This window comes from Poecilia formosa, unplaced genomic scaffold (assembly GCF_000485575.1).
Source record: "Poecilia formosa unplaced genomic scaffold, Poecilia_formosa-5.1.2 Scaffold156, whole genome shotgun sequence".
Taxonomy (NCBI): domain Eukaryota; kingdom Metazoa; phylum Chordata; class Actinopteri; order Cyprinodontiformes; family Poeciliidae; genus Poecilia; species Poecilia formosa.
In genome coordinates, this window is record NW_006800095.1 from 534,025 (window position 1) to 558,945 (window position 24,921).

The 24,921-nt window shown below is 39.9% G+C and overlaps 1 protein-coding gene across 18 annotated transcripts in view; it reads right to left on the reverse strand.

Moving 5' to 3' along the window:
• epb41l3b (erythrocyte membrane protein band 4.1-like 3b) overlaps positions 1–24,921 on the reverse strand; it is a 77,914-nt gene that overhangs the window by 33,393 nt on the left and 19,600 nt on the right. For 9 of the 18 annotated variants that reach the window (XM_016677453.1, XM_016677446.1, XM_016677451.1 and 6 more), the window contains exons 2-3: positions 20,589–20,764; positions 17,504–17,647 (exon numbers count right to left, since the gene is read on the reverse strand). In XM_016677453.1, the coding sequence (XP_016532939.1) occupies positions 17,504–17,647; positions 20,589–20,753 (309 nt within the window). In that variant the 5' untranslated portion in view covers positions 20,754–20,764. Of the gene's footprint in view, positions 1–2,140; positions 2,285–2,510; positions 2,579–2,650; positions 2,772–5,225; positions 5,402–7,006; positions 7,113–15,434; positions 15,568–17,503; positions 17,648–17,873; positions 17,942–18,013; positions 18,135–20,588; positions 20,765–22,369; positions 22,477–24,921 lie in introns of those variants that run through there. The other 9 variants (XM_016677455.1, XM_016677454.1, XM_016677450.1 and 6 more) reach the window with 9 other exon arrangements.

Genomic DNA, 24,921 nt, shown 5'->3' on the forward strand with positions numbered 1-24,921 from the left:
TTAAACTGAACTGGGACGATGATTCAATGAAGATGACTACACACAATAACATCTTCACAATTTAAAAAAAAAACAAGAAAAAGAGAGAAAAAAAAACACAATAAAAAATGTAATGCATGTTAGTATTCTAGCCTCACGTCTTCTTCTGTCAGGCCCACATCATTTAAAAAATAATATATCGTAAACGCAGTATTGGTTTCAGAAAAGTTTTCATCCACATGAATCCATTCAAATCCGCCCCTGTTGTTTTAAACATGCCAGTCCCGTAGGGGGCAGTGTAGCACAAAGCTAAAACCTATGTCAGCCAATCAGATTGCTTCAAAACAAACAACTTCCAGCTAGGACTTGAACATGGCACCAGGAGGTTCGTTTGTGTGGACAGACATATGGGTGGGACTGCTTTTAAATGGTGTATTAAAATATAACATTATTAAAACACAAAACAATGTCAATCAGGAATCATGTTAAAGCAACTCTGTGGATCAGGGGCGACAAACTCATCAAGATCATGAATGCTCTTAAAGGGCCAGTGGTGCCAGAATGTATTAATAAAACCTGTTCACAAAATATCAATAAATTCTTAAAATTAAATTATATTATTGAACATCTTTTCAGTTCCTCCAGGATTTCATGATTCTTTTTGTGATTCTTTGCAATAAAAATCAACGTGTTTGTGGTACTAATCGGGAAATATTTGCAAAAAATGCAACTTTTTATTACTTGCTGCATAGATCATGGACAATAATCTGACATCAGTTAAAGCTGAGGCAGCTGTTTAGTACAAGTAAGAAATTTTAATTCTCAAGAAACTGTAGGGACTGACTGATATAATTTGGCAGTAAACAGATAAAAACTACATTGATTTGATTGATAACATAATATTTATCAGATTTAGTGTTTAGTCTAGAATCTAGAGGGACACATAGAACAATATGGTGGGCCGGATATGCTCCACGGGCCTCGAGTTTGACACATGTGATGTAGATAGATTGGCACAGATTGTAATGTGCGGAACCCCAAATCTCCATTTTCCCCATGTACACACAAAATATTGAGTTTTATCAAATCTCCACTTTCGTTGGTTTAGTTTTTAGGGACAAAAAACAGAGTTTTCGTATGGATGAAAGGCAAAATGGATAAAAATGTGTTTTACCTTTAAACTGAAAATTAAACCACAGGAAATTCCTACAACAAATTAAAATGCAGCATCCGTCTCAAAGGTGCAAAGATAAATAAGCAATCCTTCCAACTATTTTACTGTGGTGGGACATCACAACAAAGTTTCTCAGCGCCGCAACAGGAACAGTCGGCTAACCTCGGCATCCGACCCCCTGCTGAGGAGGAATCTGCTAAATAAAAAGTTTTGCAGAGGAAGGTCTGAGCTCCTGTTCAGCCTGGACACATCCGAGAAGGTTTTCTGTCTCCAAACGTGGAGAAAAGCTCAAAGGGAAGCAGCGTTAGTGAAATGCCACACAAAGGTCTTATTTATTCCAGATACTGTGAGGATTCAAGAGAAAGATTAACTTTACAGGCAGAAAGAGGTTATGATGTTGTGAAGCTCAAATTCACACATTTAAAAGGATAAAGCTTTCTTTTGTTTCAGGCTTAAGTTGAATCAATACAACTTTGAGGTCAGTTTGTCTCATTTAAAGCTTCTTATTTAAGACAAAAAGACAGAAGTTTATCATTTCTGTCTTCTTCACAGCCGCTCTGATGTGCTGATGTGCCCCATGAGGAGCTTTTTCCCCCCAGACAAGACAAATGTAAATGTGCAAATCTATAAAATCAGATACTATAAATCAGCGTCCTTCATGCATTTGGCTGCAAAACCTGTCCTGCTAAATGTCATGAAATTTCATGTTTGGGTAGAACAAAGTCGTAGCGTTATCCCGTCAGACCGTCAATTCCCGAAACCACACTCAAGAAAAAAATAAAAAAAAAAATAAAAATTTATAAAAGCACAAGAGGGGTCAGTTCAAGCCCGCTGGACTGCGCACAGCGTAAAAAACTTGTGAGAAATTATCCCATTTCTTAAAACCGCTGGAAGGTTAATGAAAACAAAACCTCTCTTTTATCTTTTACAACGGCCGTAAACCACATTGCTGAAAACATTTCACCTCTGCCGCCTGCAAAGACTGACCTCGACGTTGACGGAGTAGTCGGAGCCGTCCAGAAGAGCGATCTTGCACTGCATCATCTTCACCTTCTTCACGCCCCTCAGGGGAGACCTGGACAGACGACTTGTGGACGACCTGTGGGATTCCTGGTCCTCCTCCTGCTGCTCCTGGTAGAACAAGTGCAAAACTTTTATAAATCCATAAGTATTACTACTGTTTTTTCTTTCCCATTAGTAGTATTCCTGGTCCAATGCTTCTATGTGCTATTGATGTCAGAAACAGAAAATTAATTCTCATCTTTTCTATAAAATGTACTCCAAGCACAATGCTTCTGTGCTTAGGAGTGTCTGTTTCCTAGAAAATAGCCACTGAAGCATCATTTGCTCCCAATACTTTCCAAGTTTTTCCGTCTCTCTTTCATGTCGCAGTAACAGCAGATTGTCTGCCGGCGGTATCCAACTCTAAAAAGCGAATCATTCCTTTAAATTGTTGCCACATATCTAATCTAGTACTAAATTACAATTTCCTCTCACATCTTAAAACTGTGAGGAGTTGTTGCACTCAGATTAAAACGCTTCGAAAGACCAGATAAAAACTCTTCTGTTGCCATTTTATTGTGTGAATGTCCTCGCCTGGATTGTCACTTCAAGTTATCTTTGAGGAAAGAATAAAACGAAAACAATTTGTGTCACATTCCTGAAGCTATAAATAATAACTGGGACCATGCCGGAAATTTAATGAGGTCCCACAGAGAGGAGCTTGAGGTGTACCACCGTTTTTTAAAAAGAGAAAATCCACTTTTCCACTTGCCCGAACACAAGGCCCTTTCTAACTGAATTTATCCTGAAAAACAAGCTTTAGAGAGGATTATTCATCCCTTATCTCACATCTCAGCTTATATCAATCAGCTTGCTCTGAGTTTTCACTGAAACTCAAGTGGACAGACTGTCCAGGCAGAGCCCAAACACAGCAGGATATCACTTGGACACAACAACAATGTGAAAGTTTCACATAAATAGTTAGACTTGTCACAATAACAAATTTTGCTTGACAATAAATTATCCAAGAAGCTCCTGCAATAAACAATAATTTAGTTGTTTTGAGACCATTTTCAAGTAATATATTCAAAATGTCATAATAATTTAGTCCACCATTTCAAAAGCCAACAAACTTTGATTTTGTAAAGAACCCTTGATACAGGAAATGGACTTTATTTTAAATATCCAAAATAACCAAAACTGAAACCATAAATAAAATGGATTATGAAGTGTCTGTAAACAAAACTGCCCTTAAAAATGATCAGAATTGAAATGACGAAACACATTTAAATTTTTTTATCTTGCGATGAATTAATTGATAGTTTATTGCAGAAGGCTTATAAATATCTAAGACTGTTTTACAGATGCTGTTGAGTAATGTCTGATGAGCAGAGGTGCTGCAGACGAATGAAATCGCAGCAGATAGCTGTTGCTGGAGCCACTTCCTGGGGCATACGCGCCCTCGGCTGGAGCGCGTTTCACAGGGATGACAGACGGCGTCGCGCCGCTGCGCTGGGACTTTCCTCCGGCTCGGTTCTGACAGTTTACACCACAGTGCATCATCCATCAGTGGCTGCTTAGTGCAGCCCTGAACATTTCAGAGCGCAGATTAAAAAGGAGGATGAGGAGGAGGACGTTACCAGGAAGAGGAAATAAAACTGGTTCAGTTTTGTCTGCTGTGAATATTAATGGAGAAAAAAAAACCTGTTAAACCGACTCAGATACATGGCGTTTTCTAATCAGGCACGTCGAAGGGCAACAAATCAGAGCATGATTGAAGGACAAATACTAGTCAGACTAGAACATTTACATCAGTGGTGTCCAAACGTTTTGCACAAATGATCAAAAGCCCAAAGTTAAAATTACTCAGGGGCCAAATTTTATTTTTCTCCCCAATAAAAAAAAATATTATTGAGAGTTATTTCTCTTTTACCTGCACAATAACAAATAAACTGTAATATTTTTCATTTACTCTAAGATTTACAGCCATTTAACTTTTTAGGCTTATTAATTTCCATTTTCGAAGTACATAAAATGTTTTTAGTTTATCCCCAGCAAGGAAAACACAATTTTTCTTCTGCAAACTTTGCTGTATTTAGCCATAGTTTGTGGCACAACTCATTACGAGATTAAAAAAAGAAAAAAAGGAGGATATAACCATCATCATCATCACGTCATACTCAATTGTTTTTTGTTTTTTTTAACACCTAAACGATGCAATTTTCAAAATAGTGATGTGTAAAAGCTTAATGCGTTGCAGTATTTGACAGTTTACAATGGTAATATCTAATGTGTCCAGAGACTTAGCTCCTAAAAGAATATGTTTAAGCTCCTTTTGTCAACTTTTTAAAGTAGATTTCGAGATCCTGCAGGGAATCCACAGAATAACACTTTTTAAATATTATACTGTCAAGAGTCAGTGATTAGAAATTATTTTTCCTAACAAAAGATAATTTTCTGAAACTAAAATAAAGCCTGGCCAGTGGATTTTTGTAGAAGAGGGGGATTTTAATGTGAAGAAGATGAAAAGTCATGAATCGTCCTTAAAAATAAAGGGAAGCTTACATGGTTTTACTTATTCAGACGTACTTAGTAATTTTAAGAACAATTTTTCGGTCTAAAACCAAGTTGAGCTTTGACTGCCAAAGTGCAACTTCAGTGGCTCCGTTTAGTCACTGATACCACAGTCAGTGTCAACCTTTTGGAATCCAGTTCACAAATAAGAAATATCCAAATGTTGCAAGTTGTAGCCAAATCACACGTTTATTTCTTGGAGAAATAAATGAATGGCGCAGCAGCTAAAAGAAGAGTTGGCTCCATCGGATTCGCGGGTCGTAACAATAGAGGACACTGAAATCATGCCGTCACCGCAATTTCCATTTTCCTCACAAAGAGCCGATTCATTCTGGAGCAATCATGTTGTGAAATGTTTCCTTTCTTTAAATGGACTAACATGGTTTATCTAGAACATCAAAGCTGTTTATTGATATATTCACAGGTTAAACCTTCGCTTTGTGTGTTTTCATGTCCGAGTGCGTTCCAAGGACGAGCAGAACATGAGGAGGCTGACCTGTTCTTTCCTGGCTGGGGTGCTGTGTCCAACTGCAGCTGGGAGCTGCTCCGGCTGGTTCTGGGGCGAGGCAGGGTCCGCCGCTGCTTTACTTTTCCCCTTCTCTGCCTCCTTCTTCGCCTGCGGCTGTTTGGCCTCAGAGTCTGCGCCCGATTCAGTTGTCATGGTAAATCACACTGCAGTGGAGGGGAAAAGCAGAGTACAGGAGAAAACCCTGAGTCAGTCAACAGTTTATGAAATGATAAAGTGCCTCTTTACAGGCCTTTCCGCAGATGATCTTCCCTCTGATGCAAATGCAGGGATGCCTAAATATTGGCTGGCAGCAGAGAAAAAGATCAAACAGACATTTTTAAAGTGTGTTTTTGATGATGCCTGCCATTTGGTTTGCACAAAGGTTTTCTTGCTTAAATAGGGCCAAAACACAGAAGCTATAGGCTTTAAATTCAATTAGGAATCTTGAATCTATATTGGTAATAATGCTAGTACTAGCATGTTGCTACCGATAGCAAACTTTACCCATCCCATTTAACTTAAGTTTAGGCATTAGCCTTCTATTACCGCTAATAACATAGTAACACTATCTGCTATGTTAAACACAGCTCATGATACAGTCATGTTTTTTATGTCAACTATCATTAGCTAACATGCTACAAATTAAGTTATACGATAGTATTTGTTGATTTAATAAAATTAGCCAAAATGTAAATCATGCTATCCTAGCTAACTGCTATGGTATCCTAGCAAGCAGATACTGTTAGCTATAGCGTCCTATCTAGCAGTAGTTAGCATGCTAACAGAAATTTATAGAATGCCATTAGCTGCATTAGGATGTTAGCTAGCACTTTCTAAGCTAACACCAGACAAATGTCTCCTGTCAGACTTTTAAAAGCTAGAAACCAGTATGTTACCCCATCTATTAATCCTCTAGCAGTTTATATAGCATCTAAAATGTTACAAAACTGAACTAAAATGATTTGAAAGTTTATGAATCGCAAATGGAAAAAAAACTAATTTGTTTAGGTAAACAAGGTTGGCTCTAAATGGATGCATTTACCTAAATACTAGAAAGATTGATTATACCAGTTTAACCATTTCTTCTCTATGTAAAACTCTCTGTATGTTTGGAAAACGATGACAATTTGAGCATATTATGGATGCCAAACCTTATTTGATTTGGATTAAGCACAAAACAGTGCATGAAAGCAGATATTTTGAAGCTTTTTGTGAATACGTGCGGATCACTGAGATCAGAGATCATTAAGGGAACATTCACCAATTTAGATTTGTGACCAGTAATTAAGTACTTCTCCTCTAATTCACTCACGAGTACAAATGAATTACTTCAGAGCAAATTAAATAAAATGAAAATATGGACTTGTCTTTCAATCATTTATGAAGACAGAGAGATAAAGAGAAAAAGAGGACAGAAGGACATATGAAAGGACGGATAAATAAATGGATGGATGAATGGACAGATAACTTTTTGAGAATTAAATAGTGAATAAAAATCAGGAAATACAAATATTTTTAAATAGCTTCTTCTCTTTTTTCTTAGGAAAACCCCAAAAATAAAACTCCAGCCTTTTCCAGAACATCGTCTATTTTTGGGTCGTTTTAAAGCCAGACATGTTCCACACAAAAAGCATTTGCAGTATTTTTAGAACTTATTACAAAATTAGTTTACAATAGACTTAGTCTTTGTGTATCATCACCATTTCCAGTGTGAGAAGATTAAAGAACATGCTACATACACTGGATACCTTGCTGTGCAGAATGTTTACCTAGAGGAATCTGAAGTATCGTCTTTCATCGTTTTTCTTTTCTGAAACGCCAACAGGTACAGATGTGGCGAGAAGACCTTCACTCCTGGTTTTTGAGAAGCCGGGACAGATCTCGGTGAGCTGGTGGGGCGAGGGAGGGGTTCGTTTCTGTACCCCGGTGTGTTGCTTCACACTCCACATCTATGTTGAGGTTGGTAGTACACATGCCAGTCATTCTGCTGCTGGCCCGTTTCTCCCACAGCTCTATTTATAGGGACGTGTTTTTACCCTCGGGGTGGGAGGACCTCTGACTTCCAGCCGTCAACAACACTTTGGAACGAGGTGATCCCCGAAAACGTCAACGTGCGCGACAAAACCCAGAAGGGTTGGATTATTTTTAAATGATGCAGGAGTAGCAACTACATCTTACCAATTTTGACCATCTTCAATCCATGATCTGATTATGCCACACCTTAATTTGGTTCATCTTACTCGCTTCATGTTCTGTAATGGGGGATTATTTTTGAAGACATATTCCCTAACGAGCTGCTTCCTTTAATCCCACAGGAATTAATTAAAACAAGGCTTGTTTGGACTCAAGAAGCCAAAGAACTCGACTACAGTAAAGCGATTAAACGTTGACTGAAGGCAGCAATAAATCTCGAGTCTCGAGGGAAGCCAGAAGTATGAGTTTTAATGTCCAAGGGTCAGTGAACGCAACATGCTGACCTGACTCTTTTCAACTTTCGATGCTATAAAACCCCTATAAAGATTACCGGATCCAGACAGCAGGCCTGACTCAAATCAATGCGAAGGAATCACTGAGCCAAAAGATCCACATTCCAACCCTGACTTTCAAAAAAATAAAAAAAATAAAAATTTAAGACAGCACTGAGGTGAACTCGGGCAAAATTAGCAACCATAGCCTCTGCTTTGCCGTGTCACGTAGAAACCAGCTGACAGAGGACGGCCGCACAGTCGACCTTTGCATCCATTAACGCCCGCAAGAAACAGGAACTATGGAGGGAAGAAGGGAGGGGTGAGAGGAACATCTTAGCACCATAGAAATTGAGGAAGAATACGTTCAGTCACTGGTGACAGGCGCTCTTCACAGGGCCACACAACAGCATGAACACTAGTCCTGTGTGTTGCTCCTCGCCATGGGACCGCCGCATACATTGTGTCCTGAAAAGCTGCATTCACAACGCATTTAATGCCTTCGATTACAGACGATTGTTTAATATCAAGTACAGACAAAGGTAAACATAGTAAATGCTTGCTTGAGAAATCATTTAACATGCAAGTTTACTGAACATTTTGCTCTTAAGCTTCTCAAGAACACAGGAAAAGTTCACATCTAATGTGAAATTAGATGTAATTTCTAATTATAGCTCTTATAACTCGGAGCTATAACTGTGGAAAGGAAACTACTTGTAAAAGAAGAACAACTATTTCAACGGCTTGTGAATTAAAGCAGTCCTGTTTGGTTCGCTTTAACTGAACTCTGGTCCGTTTGTCTGGACAGTTTGGTTTGTTTGGGGAGGCGTGATTGTCTAATTGAACTCTGATGTGGACCAAAAACAAACTCTCGTCCACATAAAAACCTCAGTCTCATTATGTGAACGCCAAGTGGACTAAGTCTACAGAAACAGCGCAAGGTATTCTGGGTAAATACACCAAATTGTTCAAGCTATTAAAACATTATCTGCATCAGCCCCTTTGGTGTTACAAGAACGTAAACAGAGAAGAGACAGATGTGGCCTTCAAAATAAAAGCGGTAAACACTTTAAGGAGATGCAATTAAAGATTTTTCTGCTGACCGCTTGTTGTGTCCCAGAGGTTTACATAGGACCAAACTGGATTAAACGAATCCGGTGCATTATTCACTCATTTGGAAGCAATAAGATTGTAGTTGATTTTTTCCCCCACACACTGCTGCCGCAGCTTAAATCCAACGTTAACAACTTGCATGGAGACTTTTGGCATTAATTAACTGACTTCTCCTGAGTCGGTGTAGCCTAATTGTAAGTTGATTAGGACCAGAGGAAGGCGGGTAGCGGATAATACTCCTCCGATGAGAATTATCCACGTTAACAGGAGGAGTAAATTCACAGTGACTGGCGCCGCTGACACGCCGCTAGCTGGACGTCTCTTTCGTGTCCTTCCTAACGCTGTGGCGGTGGCTGATCGGAATGAAGCTTCATTACATAATTGGTCACTGACACTAAATGTGCCGTCCATGCATGTAAACCTCCATTTTAAGCTCCACTTGCGATTGTTCTGCACACTGCTGGAAAGCGTCCCATCGCGTGCGCGTCGACCCGCATGCGTTCATGTGAGGAACGCGGGCGCTGCCATCTGTGCTGGCCGCCATTCGGCAACGAAGTCACAGCTGGGCCAGTCTCTGCCAATCCAGCCCCCTCCGGTCGGTCCCGCCGGGGGAGGAATACTTGTCGTTTTTTGACACAATGGGACATGTCCTGAGCAGGCCTGAAGTCCATGTTGAGACACCGTCTGCATGGCTGCAGGATGGACAGCTGTCACACCAAACGGCTGCTGTAACAGGAAACCGCGAGGCTGCGCTGGACGCTCAGATATGACAACTGTTCAGCAGCCAAAGGGCTACGAAACTCTTCCTTAAATAAGTGCAACACTTATTGGAAACAAGGTTAATTTGCAATATTTGTTAGCATTACTGACAAATATAAATACAGCTCTGAAAAAAATGAAGAGCCCACAGCACTGAACCTCATTGAAAACCTCCTGGTTCTTCCACCAAATGTTGATTTCTGAACTCTTCCTGAGTTAAAACATTAATATTGTTGTTTCTAAATGAATATGAAGTTGTTTTCTTTGCATTACTTGAGGTCTGAAAGCACTGCATCTTTTTGTTATTTTGACCATTTCTCATGTTCTGCAAATAAAAACAAAATTTTTGCTTTGAATTTCAGAGACATGTTGTCAGTAGTTCATAGGATAAAAGAACAAAGTTCATTTTACTCAAACATGTACCTATAAAAAGTAAAAACTGATTGTTTTAAATGGTCCAAATGGATCCAAATGACAAAATCTTAATAAATTAAAAACTAATTTAAATCATCCCAAAAGTTACTGCGACAAACAATAATGTTGTTGTTTTAAGAACATTTTCAAGTAAAATATTGGTAATGGCATAATAATGCAAGTGCGCCCTCTCAAAGATTAACAAATGTAAATTTCTAATTAATGTTTAACACTGCAACTGGAAGTCATTTGAAATATTAAAATTAATAAACAAAACACCTGGATAAAATGGATACTAAGTCTCTGTAAACAAAATTATCCTTCAAGAATAAAAAAAAAAAAAAAAAACCAGGCTGGTTGAGATCAATCCACCAAAATGAAGACTTTTATCATCCAGGTAGAAAGTGAGAGAGAGTTATTATTATTATTATTATTATTGTTATATTTTGTGACAATACTTCTGTGCATGGAAGTCTGATTGCAATCCCATCATTCAGTAGTAAGAACGACCATGAAAAAAAAGAGAAAAATATGTAGCATTAAGACCTTACAGTGTAACCTTAAATAACCTCCAGGCATCACCATGGCTCAGTCCTGCCTCTTTACACTCAGATTTAAACAACTCAGGCCTGTTTTCAGGAAGTTAATGGAACCAGCAGAGATAATTCATTACTCAATCACGGCTAACCAAAGGGAAAAGTGACTCAGCAGAAAAACCTGCAGGGATTTCTCCACACAGTCAGAAAAAAGTTCACTGGGAATTTATGGAAGTCATCCCTGCAGTAACCTGGTTTCAAACAAGGAACCAGCAAAACGAAAACAGAGTCTAGGTGAATGAATGAAGGGATGAGCGGCTGGTCAGAAGGATAAACGGGTGGATTAAACTTTAGAAAATGGGATAAGAACAGAATCTGAATATACTAATGTTTTCCTACATACTTTTGCAGAGGTTGAAAACAATAAAGAAACATTTTCTGTTTTAAATCAGTTAGGACTACAGAGATTACTTCTTTTCACTAAATGCCAGAATAACAAATTTTTATTCATTTATTGGCCACACAATACAAATGGTGTGGATGCCAGTAAAGCAGTTAAAAAAGACATTTTATTCCCAAACCTGATGCTGAATTTAGTGACTTAAATGCTGAAATTCTGTTTCTGTGGTGGAGTACGAACGCCGTGAAGAGAGAAAAGATGAGACGATAATCCTGGTTAATCACAGTCGAGAAATCATCGCAATATTTTCCAACAATATCCCAGTTGCATATTTTCCTACTATTGTGCAGCTATTATTTCAGAATTTATTCAGTTCACAAAACTTTTATTGTCATAATCTGAATTTCTTTCACATTTCTTCCCAGATTGAGTTAAGAAAAATGTCACCAAAGCAAAAGCCATTTAATTTTTAGGCTTTAGAAAGATTTTAGTCTAAAAATTGTAAGAATGTTGCATTTCTTGCAATATTAGCAGAATACTGGCAACTAGAATGTATAAATCCAGCCATGTAGGTAGTAGCTGCAGAATGAGTCAGATGGATGGTGGTTTATAAATCAGTCAAACCTTCATTCGGCTGCTGCTCAGTTCATTTTCTGCTGTCGGGCTGTAAAAACCAGTCTGAAACTGGGACTGAAAAACAAACCATTAACAGTGAACCCTCAAAACTGGATGCCGCTGCTCTGCAGAGGAAAATCAACCATCTAACCAGACTGAAGAGAGCAAGTCTGATGAGATTTCAGATCCATCCAGACGCATGAAGGCCGTGCAGCGAGTTGCACAGACAGAATGTCTTGTTTGCTTTCCCACAGTTCACGGCCTTTTAATGCATTACACGGACAAAGCTGCACATTTGCAAGCAGCTCATAAAACACTGCAGCTGCTTTTCTCCACAGCTGCAGGAATACAATGGAAGGAGAGCAAAGTATTCTCACTTAAAAAAATAAAAAATAAATAAAGAGCAACACTGGTGATGATGTTTGTGCTACAAGTTTCAAGCAAGAATCTGAAAAGTAGCTAAACTTGGCAACAGGTTCAATCCGGTCAGCCAGACAAAGCTGCTGTGTGTAAACACCAAAAACTAACAGTCTCCTCAATTAATTAAGTTGAAAAAAGAGCTTATGTGGGTATTTATTCCCCAGATTTTTGCTCTAACTGAATCCAGACATGTTAATTTGAGGCTGCGCCCAAACAGACTTGGAGTGGCACTTCTAAGAGCACATTTTCAGGGAAGGCAGTCTGGTCACATGAAGGTGACTCAAAGCAGAGCGCTGTTTTTGCTGAGGAGGCCATAAATCCTGTCAGCTCACATTGCTGCGTTTACATTCTTAGCATTGCTGATTTTTGCACCGAGGCGTTCAGGGGTTCAGCAGGGAGCCAATTCAAGCCGACTGCGTGTCGGAGGGAATGTGGAGGATAGCAGTCGACTCCATTCGGTCCAGCTGTTCGAATGTTCAGACAACGAAAAAATTGATGTCTGTTTCTACGCAAGATTAGAGCTACGGATTTAAACATTGATGAGAAGCCAGTAACTTCTTACAGAGGAGTTGAGAGACGCCAGAAGGCTTTACACATTTCATAAGATTAACTATGAGTAATCCACAAATCAGCTGTGACCTCACCGCTAACACCGTCAGCTGTTATTAAGAATAAAAAGCATTTCAGCGAAAGTTTAGCTCATAAGGGAAACAGAAAATAACAAGAAATCTGCTACGAAAAAAAATTAACAGAATAAAGTCATAAAATTATGAAAATAAAGTAATTAAATTACAAGACTGAAGAATAGTCATAGTATTATTAGTCTAAAGTCATATTACGACTTTATTCACATATTATTTCAACTTTCTCCTCGTACAACTCCATCCATCCATCCATCCATCCATCCATCTTCTTTACACCGTTGTCCCTTGGTGGGGTCGGGAGGGTTGCTGGTGCCTCTCCAGCTAACGATCCGGGCGAGAGGCGGGGTTCACCCTGGACAGGTCGCCAGTCTGTCGCAGGGCAACACAGAGACAGACAACCATGCACACACACACACACTCACACCTAGGCCAGTTAACCTGACAGTCATGTTTTTGGACTGTGGGAGGAAACCCACGCATGCACAGGGAGAACATGCAAACTGAACATGCAGAAAGACCGGGGCCGGGAATCGCTGCAAGGCAACAGCTCTACCAACTGTGCCACTGTGCAGCCCCATACAACTCTATTCTCATAAAATGATTTTGTTCTCGTTTATCCTTGTAATTTAGTTTTTTCATTTTGTTTTTAGCATAGGGTTAGGGGTTAGCCCTAATAATCCTTTGTATTATCCAGTTGTGGGGCTGTGAAAAGTATTCGCATCAGCTTTCTACCGTTTTTTTGTTTGTTTGTTTGTTTAGCAATAAAAAGTACAAAATGCAGCTTTTACATAAAGATTTGCTAAGGAGAAACGCTCTGCAAACCAACCCAGCTCCATGTGAGGAAATATAAACCACATTCTCTTAAAATAATTACCAGATCTGAAAAAGCAAAATCTAAAAAAAAAAGAACAGATGTGAACCAATTCACTGACGTCATCAGTCTGGAACGATGACTGATGACCGATTAGCAATTTCTAAAGCTTTGAGCGAACCAACACGGCGCGGCTGGCCAACCAAAGTTACCCCAAGAGTTCATCTACAACTCATCCAGGAGGTCACCTGCACCTGAAGCACCTCAGGCCTCATTTGGTTTGGTTTTGAGTTTCAAGTTTTAAAAGTATTTTAAGATTTTCACGTGGACAGACAGAAAGGTCAACAAAAGCAAGTTCAACTTAAATGACTCAAAACACCCAGAACAGAAGAACAAAACGAGCAAAAGAAAAGAGTGGATTTATATTTGATTACCTTTAGAGGTCAATATCAAGATTTAACTAAAATATGGAAAACAATGTGAGCTGAAGCTCTTTTTGTTTTCAGGGCAGAGTATCAAATGTCTCTGATTTTCATGGTCATGTTGGTCACTTTAAAATCTAAATTGACCCACGTGACCTTTAGGCTGAATATTAGGAGTTAATTACCTAATCTATTCTGACCACTAAAAAGGACATTTCTCAGTGGTCATTTGCTGAATATCTAAAAATGCAAGGGATTGGTCAAAGCTTCTCATAAATTTAAATACAAATTGAGGAGCACATATTATTTCAGCTGTGTGCGTCGGTAAACTTCTCTTTGAACAAAATGTTTACCTTCACCAAATTTTACCAACATACCTAATTAATCCATTGCTAGTAATCAATGGATTAACTAGGTATGTTAGCTATTATTACTGTAAAAATATCAATACAAAAGGGAGTAAATTTATATTGCATGTCACATATTTGTGTTTTAATAGTGAAAAAGACGGATTAGGGTGTTTCTTTATAGGAACCAGAACCTCTGGACTGTTACAATGCATCTTCTTAAATCTCCATCTTTCTAACAGATGCTGCAGATCTTCTATAAATCTGTTGTAGTGATTACACACTTGTCCTATCATCTTTTTTACAACAGAATGTCTTCCTTCAGCCAGAGGCTTCTCTAGAGCCGCTGAGACACAAACCACTACAGGAGATCTTTCCTGCCCACAGCCAACTGCATCTACAACAACCTTAGATAATATGGATTACAACAACATTCAACTTCCCTTTGAGATTAATGAAGTTATTTTTGACCCGAGTTGCCTGTCTGCACGGCGCAACCTGACTGAATTAACCATTAAACCTCTCCAAACAAGCCCCACAATATTTCCTCTCCCCTTAGACTGCTACTGCAACAGCATGTTACCGTGCATTTTAATTAAACTGTGCAGGCAGAGGCCGAGCCTTCAGGGATGGAGGGATGCTAAAAGAGGATCCAGACCGTGTCATCCTGCCGCCGTGGCCACGCCTACCGCACTGCAGATCAAAAACAGCCCAGTACGTCGCTCCAACCGGCCCTAATACACCACTTTCATCGCCCCAACTGTGCCTAAATCCAACATCCTCTCATTGCGACTCAGCTGCCTTCCGTATTTACACGTAAATCCGCGGTTAAAGGTGCGGGAAAAGCGGCGTTTTGCCCCCCACTGTCTGTCTCGAAACTTGAACACGTTAGCTTACTTCACCGAGCCAGCCTCGGACTTTCTTCAACAAAATATTAGGCGCTGTGAGCAGCCAAAAAGCACCGTGTCACCCCTCTGTTTGGCACACACAGCCAAACGGTGGCGTATGGACATCAACAGCCCGGGTTTTCTGAGCAGAAGAGCCGCGACAGCTCGACTTTTTTTCCGCCTGAATACAGTGAAAACCCTCCATATCATATCATGTGTCATCATCGTCCGCGGCGGCGGCGGCCGTGACCAGAAACAGGACATATTTTAAAAGGACACAACGAACAGGGAACGTCTCTTAAAAGCAAAAACAGGGAGTTTGGAAAGAAAAAACAGGTAATATAATAAGAGAGAGGTTGGTTACCAGACGGAGCGTCCTGTTCAGCTGTTTCTGGGAGCTGCATTCATTCAGAGTGGGCTTCTGTTTCCTGACAGCGCCGCTAACTGTGCTGCAGTTCCCCTCCTCAGCAGCCTATCACACTCCCCTGTGTGGCTCAGAGTAGGATTGTGGGATATCAGGACAGCCAGGGCATTATGTTTGGCAGCACCACCAACAATTTGCCCACACTCTCTCCTTTTTGGCAGCCGAGTTTCCATTAAATGGTGCCACATGTATAGGGAAAGTGTTTTTGAGGGTTGAGCCGGCTGAGAAACTTCACAAATGCCCCCTTCCAGCATCAAACAGCTTTTGGGGGAGGTAGTGAAATGACATGGGGAGGGGACTAATTAGAAGCAATTACAATGCATAAATATCAAGATTAGAATTTGCAAAAAGAGCCAATCTACACTGTTAGGGCGAATTCACACCAGTCCTGTTTAATCTGCTTTATTCATTTGCCTAGAAAGTCCAGTTCGCTTGGGGAAGAGTGAATGCGCTATTGAACAAAGCAAACTCTGGTCGCCTAAAATCCTCGGTCTCCATTTGGTTGAAGTGAACTACGGTGCAGTTCAGATGCATATGTGAATACCAAGTGGACCAGAGACCACTCCAAAAGCAGGAAGTAGATTACCACGCAGAGCATTCTGGGTAAATACAACAAAATATTATGGATGGATTATTACAACCTAAGCAACCTAAGCAAACTCTTAGGTTGCTTAGGTTGTAATAATCCATTTCAGCGCTAGCAGAAGAAATGGATTGTGGTCGAGAAACCCTACCGCTGCTAAAATCTGACGCTACTCCTTTTTTTTTTTATTTTGAAAAGGAGGAAGTTGAGCTCATGTCTTCTTCTGAGCTTTTCATGTTGTTTCGTTGAATAGTTCTCAGTGCAGCTCCATCAGAGGTGAGGAGGGGAACAGGTATTTGAAAGAGTTTGGTTCATTTGACACTGCAGTGTGAACTGCACCGGCTGAAGGTGTAATAAATGTTGCCATTTTGGTCCCCAATTGAACCGAGTCTACCAGACTGTCAGGTGTGAAAACACTCTTAGCAACCAGAGTCCATCCTCCAAGATGACAATGCTCACCCTGACAGTACAGGGTCTGGTAGACGCCTCTTTCAAAAAACATTTCAATCATAAGATGTCTCTGACACTTCTATCCTTCTTTATATCAGAAATGCACTTCATAGATTCTTCTGTTAAATATCAAGTTTGACACACTACTACTGTGACATGAGCAGTTTAAAATAAGTCTGCAGAGAATGCTACGTCCCTAGAGCGAATGTGCACAAAGGTATAACAGCAGCTTACGGCACATGTTTGTTAAATTAATGTACTGCTAAACTGCCAACATGCCTTGTTTCTTCACACTGCAATTGTCCAATCCAATAAAAAAAGCACCAAACAAGACTCAATAACAGAATGAGCTGCTTGGTTTTGGCAGATAAGAACTGGCAAGTTTTTCATGGGTGCAACCCACATACTCGGCTCTGCTGCTCAACCCACAAAACACAAATGTGGCCCCATTTAAGGGGAAATAAAAATTTTCCCAATGGTAAAGAATTTATTGCCAAGGAGTATTGGTGCAATAAAGAATAATCAAAACAAACATACATTTAACCAATTTTTTTTTGCCAACTATGGAGACACGGAGCAGCCTAATTTATGGCATGGGGCCTGCTCCTTCTGTGGACAAAGACAGCTCCAGTCATGTCTATTTAGGAAAATGTGATTGGGTTAGACTGATTTATGTGTGGAATGTAACAGGTAATTTCTAAAGTCAGTTATTTCACTGGAGTTGGGCCTTATGAAGTAGCAGAAAAGAAATACACAAGCCTGAACCTTCTTCTAATTTTTTTCACATTATAACCANCAAGAGGGGTCAGTTCAAGCCCGCTGGACTGCGCACAGCGTAAAAAACTTGTGAGAAATTATCCCATTTCTTAAAACCGCTGGAAGGTTAATGAAAACAAAACCTCTCTTTAATCTTTTACAACAGCCGTAAACCACATTTACTGAAAACATTTCACCTCTGCCGCCTGCAAAGACTGACCTCGACGTTGACGGAGTAGTCGGAGCCGTCCAGCAGAGCGATCTTGCACTGCATCATCTTCACCTTCTTCACGCCCCTCAGGGGAGACCTGGACAGACGACTTGTGGACGACCTGTGGGATTCCTGGTCCTCCTCCTGCTGCTCCTGGTAGAACAAGTGCAAAACTTTTATAAATCCATAAGTATTACTACTGTTTTTTCTTTCCCATTAGTAGTATTCCTGGTCCAATGCTTCTATGTGCTATTGATGTCAGAAACAGAAAATTAACTCTCATCTTTTCTATAAAATGTACTCCAAGCACAATGCTTCTGTGCTTAGGAGTGTCTGTTTCCTAGAAAATAGCCACTGAAGCATCATTTGCTCCCAATACTTTCCAAGTTTTTCCGTCTCTCTTTCATGTCGCAGTAACAGCAGATTGTCTGCCGGCGGTATCCAACTCTAAAAAGCGAATCATTCCTTTAAATTGTTGCCACATATCTAATCTAGTACTAAATTACAATTTCCTCTCACATCTTAAAACTGTGAGGAGTTGTTGCACTCAGATTAAAACGCTTCGAAAGACCAGATAAAAACTCTTCTGTTGCCATTTTATTGTGTGAATGTCCTCGCCTGGATTGTCACTTCAAGTTATCTTTGAGGAAAGAATAAAACGAAAACAATTTGTGTCACATTCCTGAAGCTATAAATAATAACTGGGACCATGCCGGAAATTTAATGAGGTCCCACAGAGAGGAGCTTGAGGTGTACCACCGTTTTTTAAAAAGAGAAAATCCACTTTTCCACTTGCCCGAACACAAGGCCCTTCCTAACTGAATTTATCCTGAAAAACAAGCTTTAGAGAGGATTATTCATCCCTTATCTCACATCTCAGCTTATATCAATCAGCTTGCTCTGAGTTTTCACTGAAACTCAAGTGGACAGACTGTCCAGGCAGAGCCCAAACACAGCAGGATATTACTTGGACACAACAACAATGTGAAAGTTTCACATAAATAGTTAGACTTGTCACAATAACAAATTTTGCTTGACAACAAATTATCCAAGAAGCTCCTGCAATAAACAATAATTTAGTTGTTTTGAGACCATTTTCAAGTAATATATTCAAAATGTCATAATAATTTAGTCTACCATTTCAAAAGCCAACAAACTTTGATTTTGTAAAGAACCCTTGATACAGGAAATGGACTTTATTTTAAATATCCAAAATAACCAAAACTGAAACCATAAATAAAATGGATTATGAAGTGTCTGTAAACAAAACTGCCCGTAAAAATGATCAGAATTGAAATGACGAAACACATTTAAATTTTTTTATCTTGCGATGAATTAATTGATAGTTTATTGCAGAAGGCTTATAAATATCTAAGACTGTTTTACAGATGCTGTTGAGTAATGTCTGATGAGCAGAGGTGCTGCAGACGAATGAAATCGCAGCAGATAGCTGTTGCTGGAGCCACTTCCTGGGGCATACGCGCCCTCGGCTGGAGCGCGTTTCACAGGGATGACAGACGGCGTCGCGCCGCTGCGCTGGGACTTTCCTCCGGCTCGGTTCTGACAGTTTACACCACAGTGCATCATCCATCAGTGGCTGCTTAGTGCAGCCCTGAACATTTCAGAGCGCAGATTAAAAAGGAGGATGAGGAGGAGGACGTTACCAGGAAGAGGAAATAAAACTGGTTCTGTTTTGTCTGCTGTGAATATTAATGGAGAAAAAAAAACCTGTTAAACCGACTCAGATACATGGCGTTTTCTAATCAGGCACGTCGAAGGGCAACAAATCAGAGCATGATTGAAGGACAAATACTAGTCAGACTAGAACATTTACATCAGTGGTGTCCAAACGTTTTGCACAAATGATCAAAAGCCCAAAGTTAAAATTACTCAGGGGCCAAATTTTATTTTTCTCCCCAATAAAAAAAAATATTATTGAGAGTTATTTCTCTTTTACCTGCACAATAACAAATAAACTGTAATATTTTTCATTTACTCTAAGATTTACAGCCATTTAACTTTTTAGGCTTATTAATTTCCATTTTCGAAGTACATAAAATGTTTTTAGTTTATCCCCAGCAAGGAAAACACAATTTTTCTTCTGCAAACTTTGCTGTATTTAGCCATAGTTTGTGGCACAACTCATTACGAGATTAAAAAAAGAAAAAAAGGAGGATATAACCATCATCATCATCACGTCATACTCAATTGTTTTTTGTTTTTTTTAACACCTAAACGATGCAATTTTCAAAATAGTGATGTGTAAAAGCTTAATGCGTTGCAGTATTTGACAGTTTACAATGGTAATATCTAATGTGTCCAGAGACTTAGCTCCTAAAAGAATATGTTTAAGCTCCTTTTGTCAACTTTTTAAAGTAGATTTCGAGATCCTGCAGGGAATCCACAGAATAACACTTTTTAAATATTATACTGTCAAGAGTCAGTGATTAGAAATTATTTTTCCTAACAAAAGATAATTTTCTGAAACTAAAATAAAGCCTGGCCAGTGGATTTTTGTAGAAGAGGGGGATTTTAATGTGAAGAAGATGAAAAGTCATGAATCGTCCTTAAAAATAAAGGGAAGCTTACATGGTTTTACTTATTCAGACGTACTTAGTAATTTTAAGAACAATTTTTCGGTCTAAAACCAAGTTGAGCTTTGACTGCCAAAGTGCAACTTCAGTGGCTCCGTTTAGTCACTGATACCACAGTCAGTGTCAACCTTTTGGAATCCAGTTCACAAATAAGAAATATCCAAATGTTGCAAGTTGTAGCCAAATCACACGTTTATTTCTTGGAGAAATAAATGAATGGCGCAGCAGCTAAAAGAAGAGTTGGCTCCATCGGATTCGCGGGTCGTAACAATAGAGGACACTGAAATCATGCCGTCACCGCAATTTCCATTTTCCTCACAAAGAGCCGATTCATTCTGGAGCAATCATGTTGTGAAATGTTTCCTTTCTTTAAATGGACTAACATGGTTTATCTAGAACATCAAAGCTGTTTATTGATATATTCACAGGTTAAACCTTCGCTTTGTGTGTTTTCATGTCCGAGTGCGTTCCAAGGACGAGCAGAACATGAGGAGGCTGACCTGTTCTTTCCTGGCTGGGGTGCTGTGTCCAACTGCAGCTGGGAGCTGCTCCGGCTGGTTCTGGGGCGAGGCAGGGTCCGCCGCTGCTTTACTTTTCCCCTTCTCTGCCTCCTTCTTCGCCTGCGGCTGTTTGGCCTCAGAGTCTGCGCCCGATTCAGTTGTCATGGTAAATCACACTGCAGTGGAGGGGAAAAGCAGAGTACAGGAGAAAACCCTGAGTCAGTCAACAGTTTATGAAATGATAAAGTGCCTCTTTACAGGCCTTTCCGCAGATGATCTTCCCTCTGATGCAAATGCAGGGATGCCTAAATATTGGCTGGCAGCAGAGAAAAAGATCAAACAGACATTTTTAAAGTGTGTTTTTGATGATGCCTGCCATTTGGTTTGCACAAAGGTTTTCTTGCTTAAATAGGGCCAAAACACAGAAGCTATAGGCTTTAAATTCAATTAGGAATCTTGAATCTATATTGGTAATAATGCTAGTACTAGCATGTTGCTACCGATAGCAAACTTTACCCATCCCATTTAACTTAAGTTTAGGCATTAGCCTTCTATTACCGCTAATAACATAGTAACACTATCTGCTATGTTAAACACAGCTCATGATACAGTCATGTTTTTTATGTCAACTATCATTAGCTAACATGCTACAAATTAAGTTATACGATAGTATTTGTTGATTTAATAAAATTAGCCAAAATGTAAATCATGCTATCCTAGCTAACTGCTATGGTATCCTAGCAAGCAGATACTGTTAGCTATAGCGTCCTATCTAGCAGTAGTTAGCATGCTAACAGAAATTTATAGAATGCCATTAGCTGCATTAGGATGTTAGCTAGCACTTTCTAAGCTAACACCAGACAAATGTCTCCTGTCAGACTTTTAAAAGCTAGAAACCAGTATGTTACCCCATCTATTAATCCTCTAGCAGTTTATATAGCATCTAAAATGTTACAAAACTGAACTAAAATGATTTGAAAGTTTATGAATCGCAAATGGAAAAAAAACTAATTTGTTTAGGTAAACAAGGTTGGCTCTAAATGGATGCATTTACCTAAATACTAGAAAGATTGATTATACCAGTTTAACCATTTCTTCTCTATGTAAAACTCTCTGTATGTTTGGAAAACGATGACAATTTGAGCATATTATGGATGCCAAACCTTATTTGATTTGGATTAAGCACAAAACAGTGCATGAAAGCAGATATTTTGAAGCTTTTTGTGAATACGTGCGGATCACTGAGATCAGAGATCATTAAGGGAACATTCACCAATTTAGATTTGTGACCAGTAATTAAGTACTTCTCCTCTAATTCACTCACGAGTACAAATGAATTACTTCAGAGCAAATTAAATAAAATGAAAATATGGACTTGTCTTTCAATCATTTATGAAGACAGAGAGATAAAGAGAAAAAGAGGACAGAAGGACATATGAAAGGACGGATAAATAAATGGATGGATGAATGGACAGATAACTTTTTGAGAATTAAATAGTGAATAAAAATCAGGAAATACAAATATTTTTAAATAGCTTCTTCTCTTTTTTCTTAGGAAAACCCCAAAAATAAAACTCCAGCCTTTTCCAGAACATCGTCTATTTTTGGGTCGTTTTAAAGCCAGACATGTTCCACACAAAAAGCATTTGCAGTATTTTTAGAACTTATTACAAAATTAGTTTACAATAGACTTAGTCTTTGTGTATCATCACCATTTCCAGTGTGAGAAGATTAAAGAACATGCTACATACACTGGATACCTTGCTGTGCAGAATGTTTACCTAGAGGAATCTGAAGTATCGTCTTTCATCGTTTTTCTTTTCTGAAACGCCAACAGGTACAGATGTGGCGAGAAGACCTTCACTCCTGGTTTTTGAGAAGCCGGGACAGATCTCGGTGAGCTGGTGGGGCGAGGGAGGGGTTCGTTTCTGTACCCCGGTGTGTTGCTTCACACTCCACATCTATGTTGAGGTTGGTAGTACACATGCCAGTCATTCTGCTGCTGGCCCGTTTCTCCCACAGCTCTATTTATAGGGACGTGTTTTTACCCTCGGGGTGGGAGGACCTCTGACTTCCAGCCGTCAACAACACTTTGGAACGAGGTGATCCCCGAAAACGTCAACGTGCGCGACAAAACCCAGAAGGGTTGGATTATTTTTAAATGATGCAGGAGTAGCAACTACATCTTACCAATTTTGACCATCTTCAATCCATGATCTGATTATGCCACACCTTAATTTGGTTCATCTTACTCGCTTCATGTTCTGTAATGGGGGATTATTTTTGAAGACATATTCCCTAACGAGCTGCTTCCTTTAATCCCACAGGAATTAATTAAAACAAGGCTTGTTTGGACTCAAGAAGCCAAAGAACTCGACTACAGTAAAGCGATTAAACGTTGACTGAAGGCAGCAATAAATCTCGAGTCTCGAGGGAAGCCAGAAGTATGAGTTTTAATGTCCAAGGGTCAGTGAACGCAACATGCTGACCTGACTCTTTTCAACTTTCGATGCTATAAAACCCCTATAAAGATTACCGGATCCAGACAGCAGGCCTGACTCAAATCAATGCGAAGGAATCACTGAGCCAAAAGATCCACATTCCAACCCTGACTTTCAAAAAAATAAAAAAAATAAAAATTTAAGACAGCACTGAGGTGAACTCGGGCAAAATTAGCAACCATAGCCTCTGCTTTGCCGTGTCACGTAGAAACCAGCTGACAGAGGACGGCCGCACAGTCGACCTTTGCATCCATTAACGCCCGCAAGAAACAGGAACTATGGAGGGAAGAAGGGAGGGGTGAGAGGAACATCTTAGCACCATAGAAATTGAGGAAGAATACGTTCAGTCACTGGTGACAGGCGCTCTTCACAGGGCCACACAACAGCATGAACACTAGTCCTGTGTGTTGCTCCTCGCCATGGGACCGCCGCATACATTGTGTCCTGAAAAGCTGCATTCACAACGCATTTAATGCCTTCGATTACAGACGATTGTTTAATATCAAGTACAGACAAAGGTAAACATAGTAAATGCTTGCTTGAGAAATCATTTAACATGCAAGTTTACTGAACATTTTGCTCTTAAGCTTCTCAAGAACACAGGAAAAGTTCACATCTAATGTGAAATTAGATGTAATTTCTAATTATAGCTCTTATAACTCGGAGCTATAACTGTGGAAAGGAAACTACTTGTAAAAGAAGAACAACTATTTCAACGGCTTGTGAATTAAAGCAGTCCTGTTTGGTTCGCTTTAACTGAACTCTGGTCCGTTTGTCTGGACAGTTTGGTTTGTTTGGGGAGGCGTGATTGTCTAATTGAACTCTGATGTGGACCAAAAACAAACTCTCGTCCACATAAAAACCTCAGTCTTATTATGTGAACGCCAAGTGGACCAAGTCTACAGAAGCAGCGCAAGGTATTCTGGGTAAATACACCAAATTGTTCAGGCTATTAAAACGTTATCTGCATCAGCCCCTTTGGTGTTACAAGAACGCAAACAGAGAAGAGACAGATGTGGCCTTCAAAATAAAAGCGGTAAACACTTTAAGGAGATGTAATTAAAGATTTTTCTGCTGACCGCTTGTTGTGTCCCAGAGGTTTACATAGGACCAAACTGGATTAAACGAATCCGGTGCATTATTCACTCATTTGGAAGCAATAAGATTGTAGTTGATTTTTTCCCCCACACACTGCTGCCGCAGCTTAAATCCAACGTTAACAACTTGCATGGAGACTTTTGGCATTAATTAACTGACTTCTCCTGAGTCGGTGTAGCCTAATTGTAAGTTGATTAGGACCAGAGGAAGGCGGGTAGCGGATAATACTCCTCCGATGAGAATTATCCACGTTAACAGGAGGAGTAAATTCACAGTGACTGGCGCCGCTGACACGCCGCTAGCTGGACGTCTCTTTCGTGTCCTTCCTAACGCTGTGGCGGTGGCTGATCGGAATGAAGCTTCATTACATAATTGGTCACTGACACTAAATGTGCCGTCCATGCATGTAAACCTCCATTTTAAGCTCCACTTGCGATTGTTCTGCACACTGCTGGAAAGCGTCCCATCGCGTGCGCGTCGACCCGCATGCGTTCATGTGAGGAACGCGGGCGCTGCCATCTGTGCTGGCCGCCATTCGGCAACGAAGTCACAGCTGGGCCAGTCTCTGCCAATCCAGCCCCCTCCGGTCGGTCCCGCCGGGGGAGGAATACTTGTCGTTTTTTGACACAATGGGACATGTCCTGAGCAGGCCTGAAGTCCATGTTGAGACACCGTCTGCATGGCTGCAGGATGGACAGCTGTCACACCAAACGGCTGCTGTAACAGGAAACCGC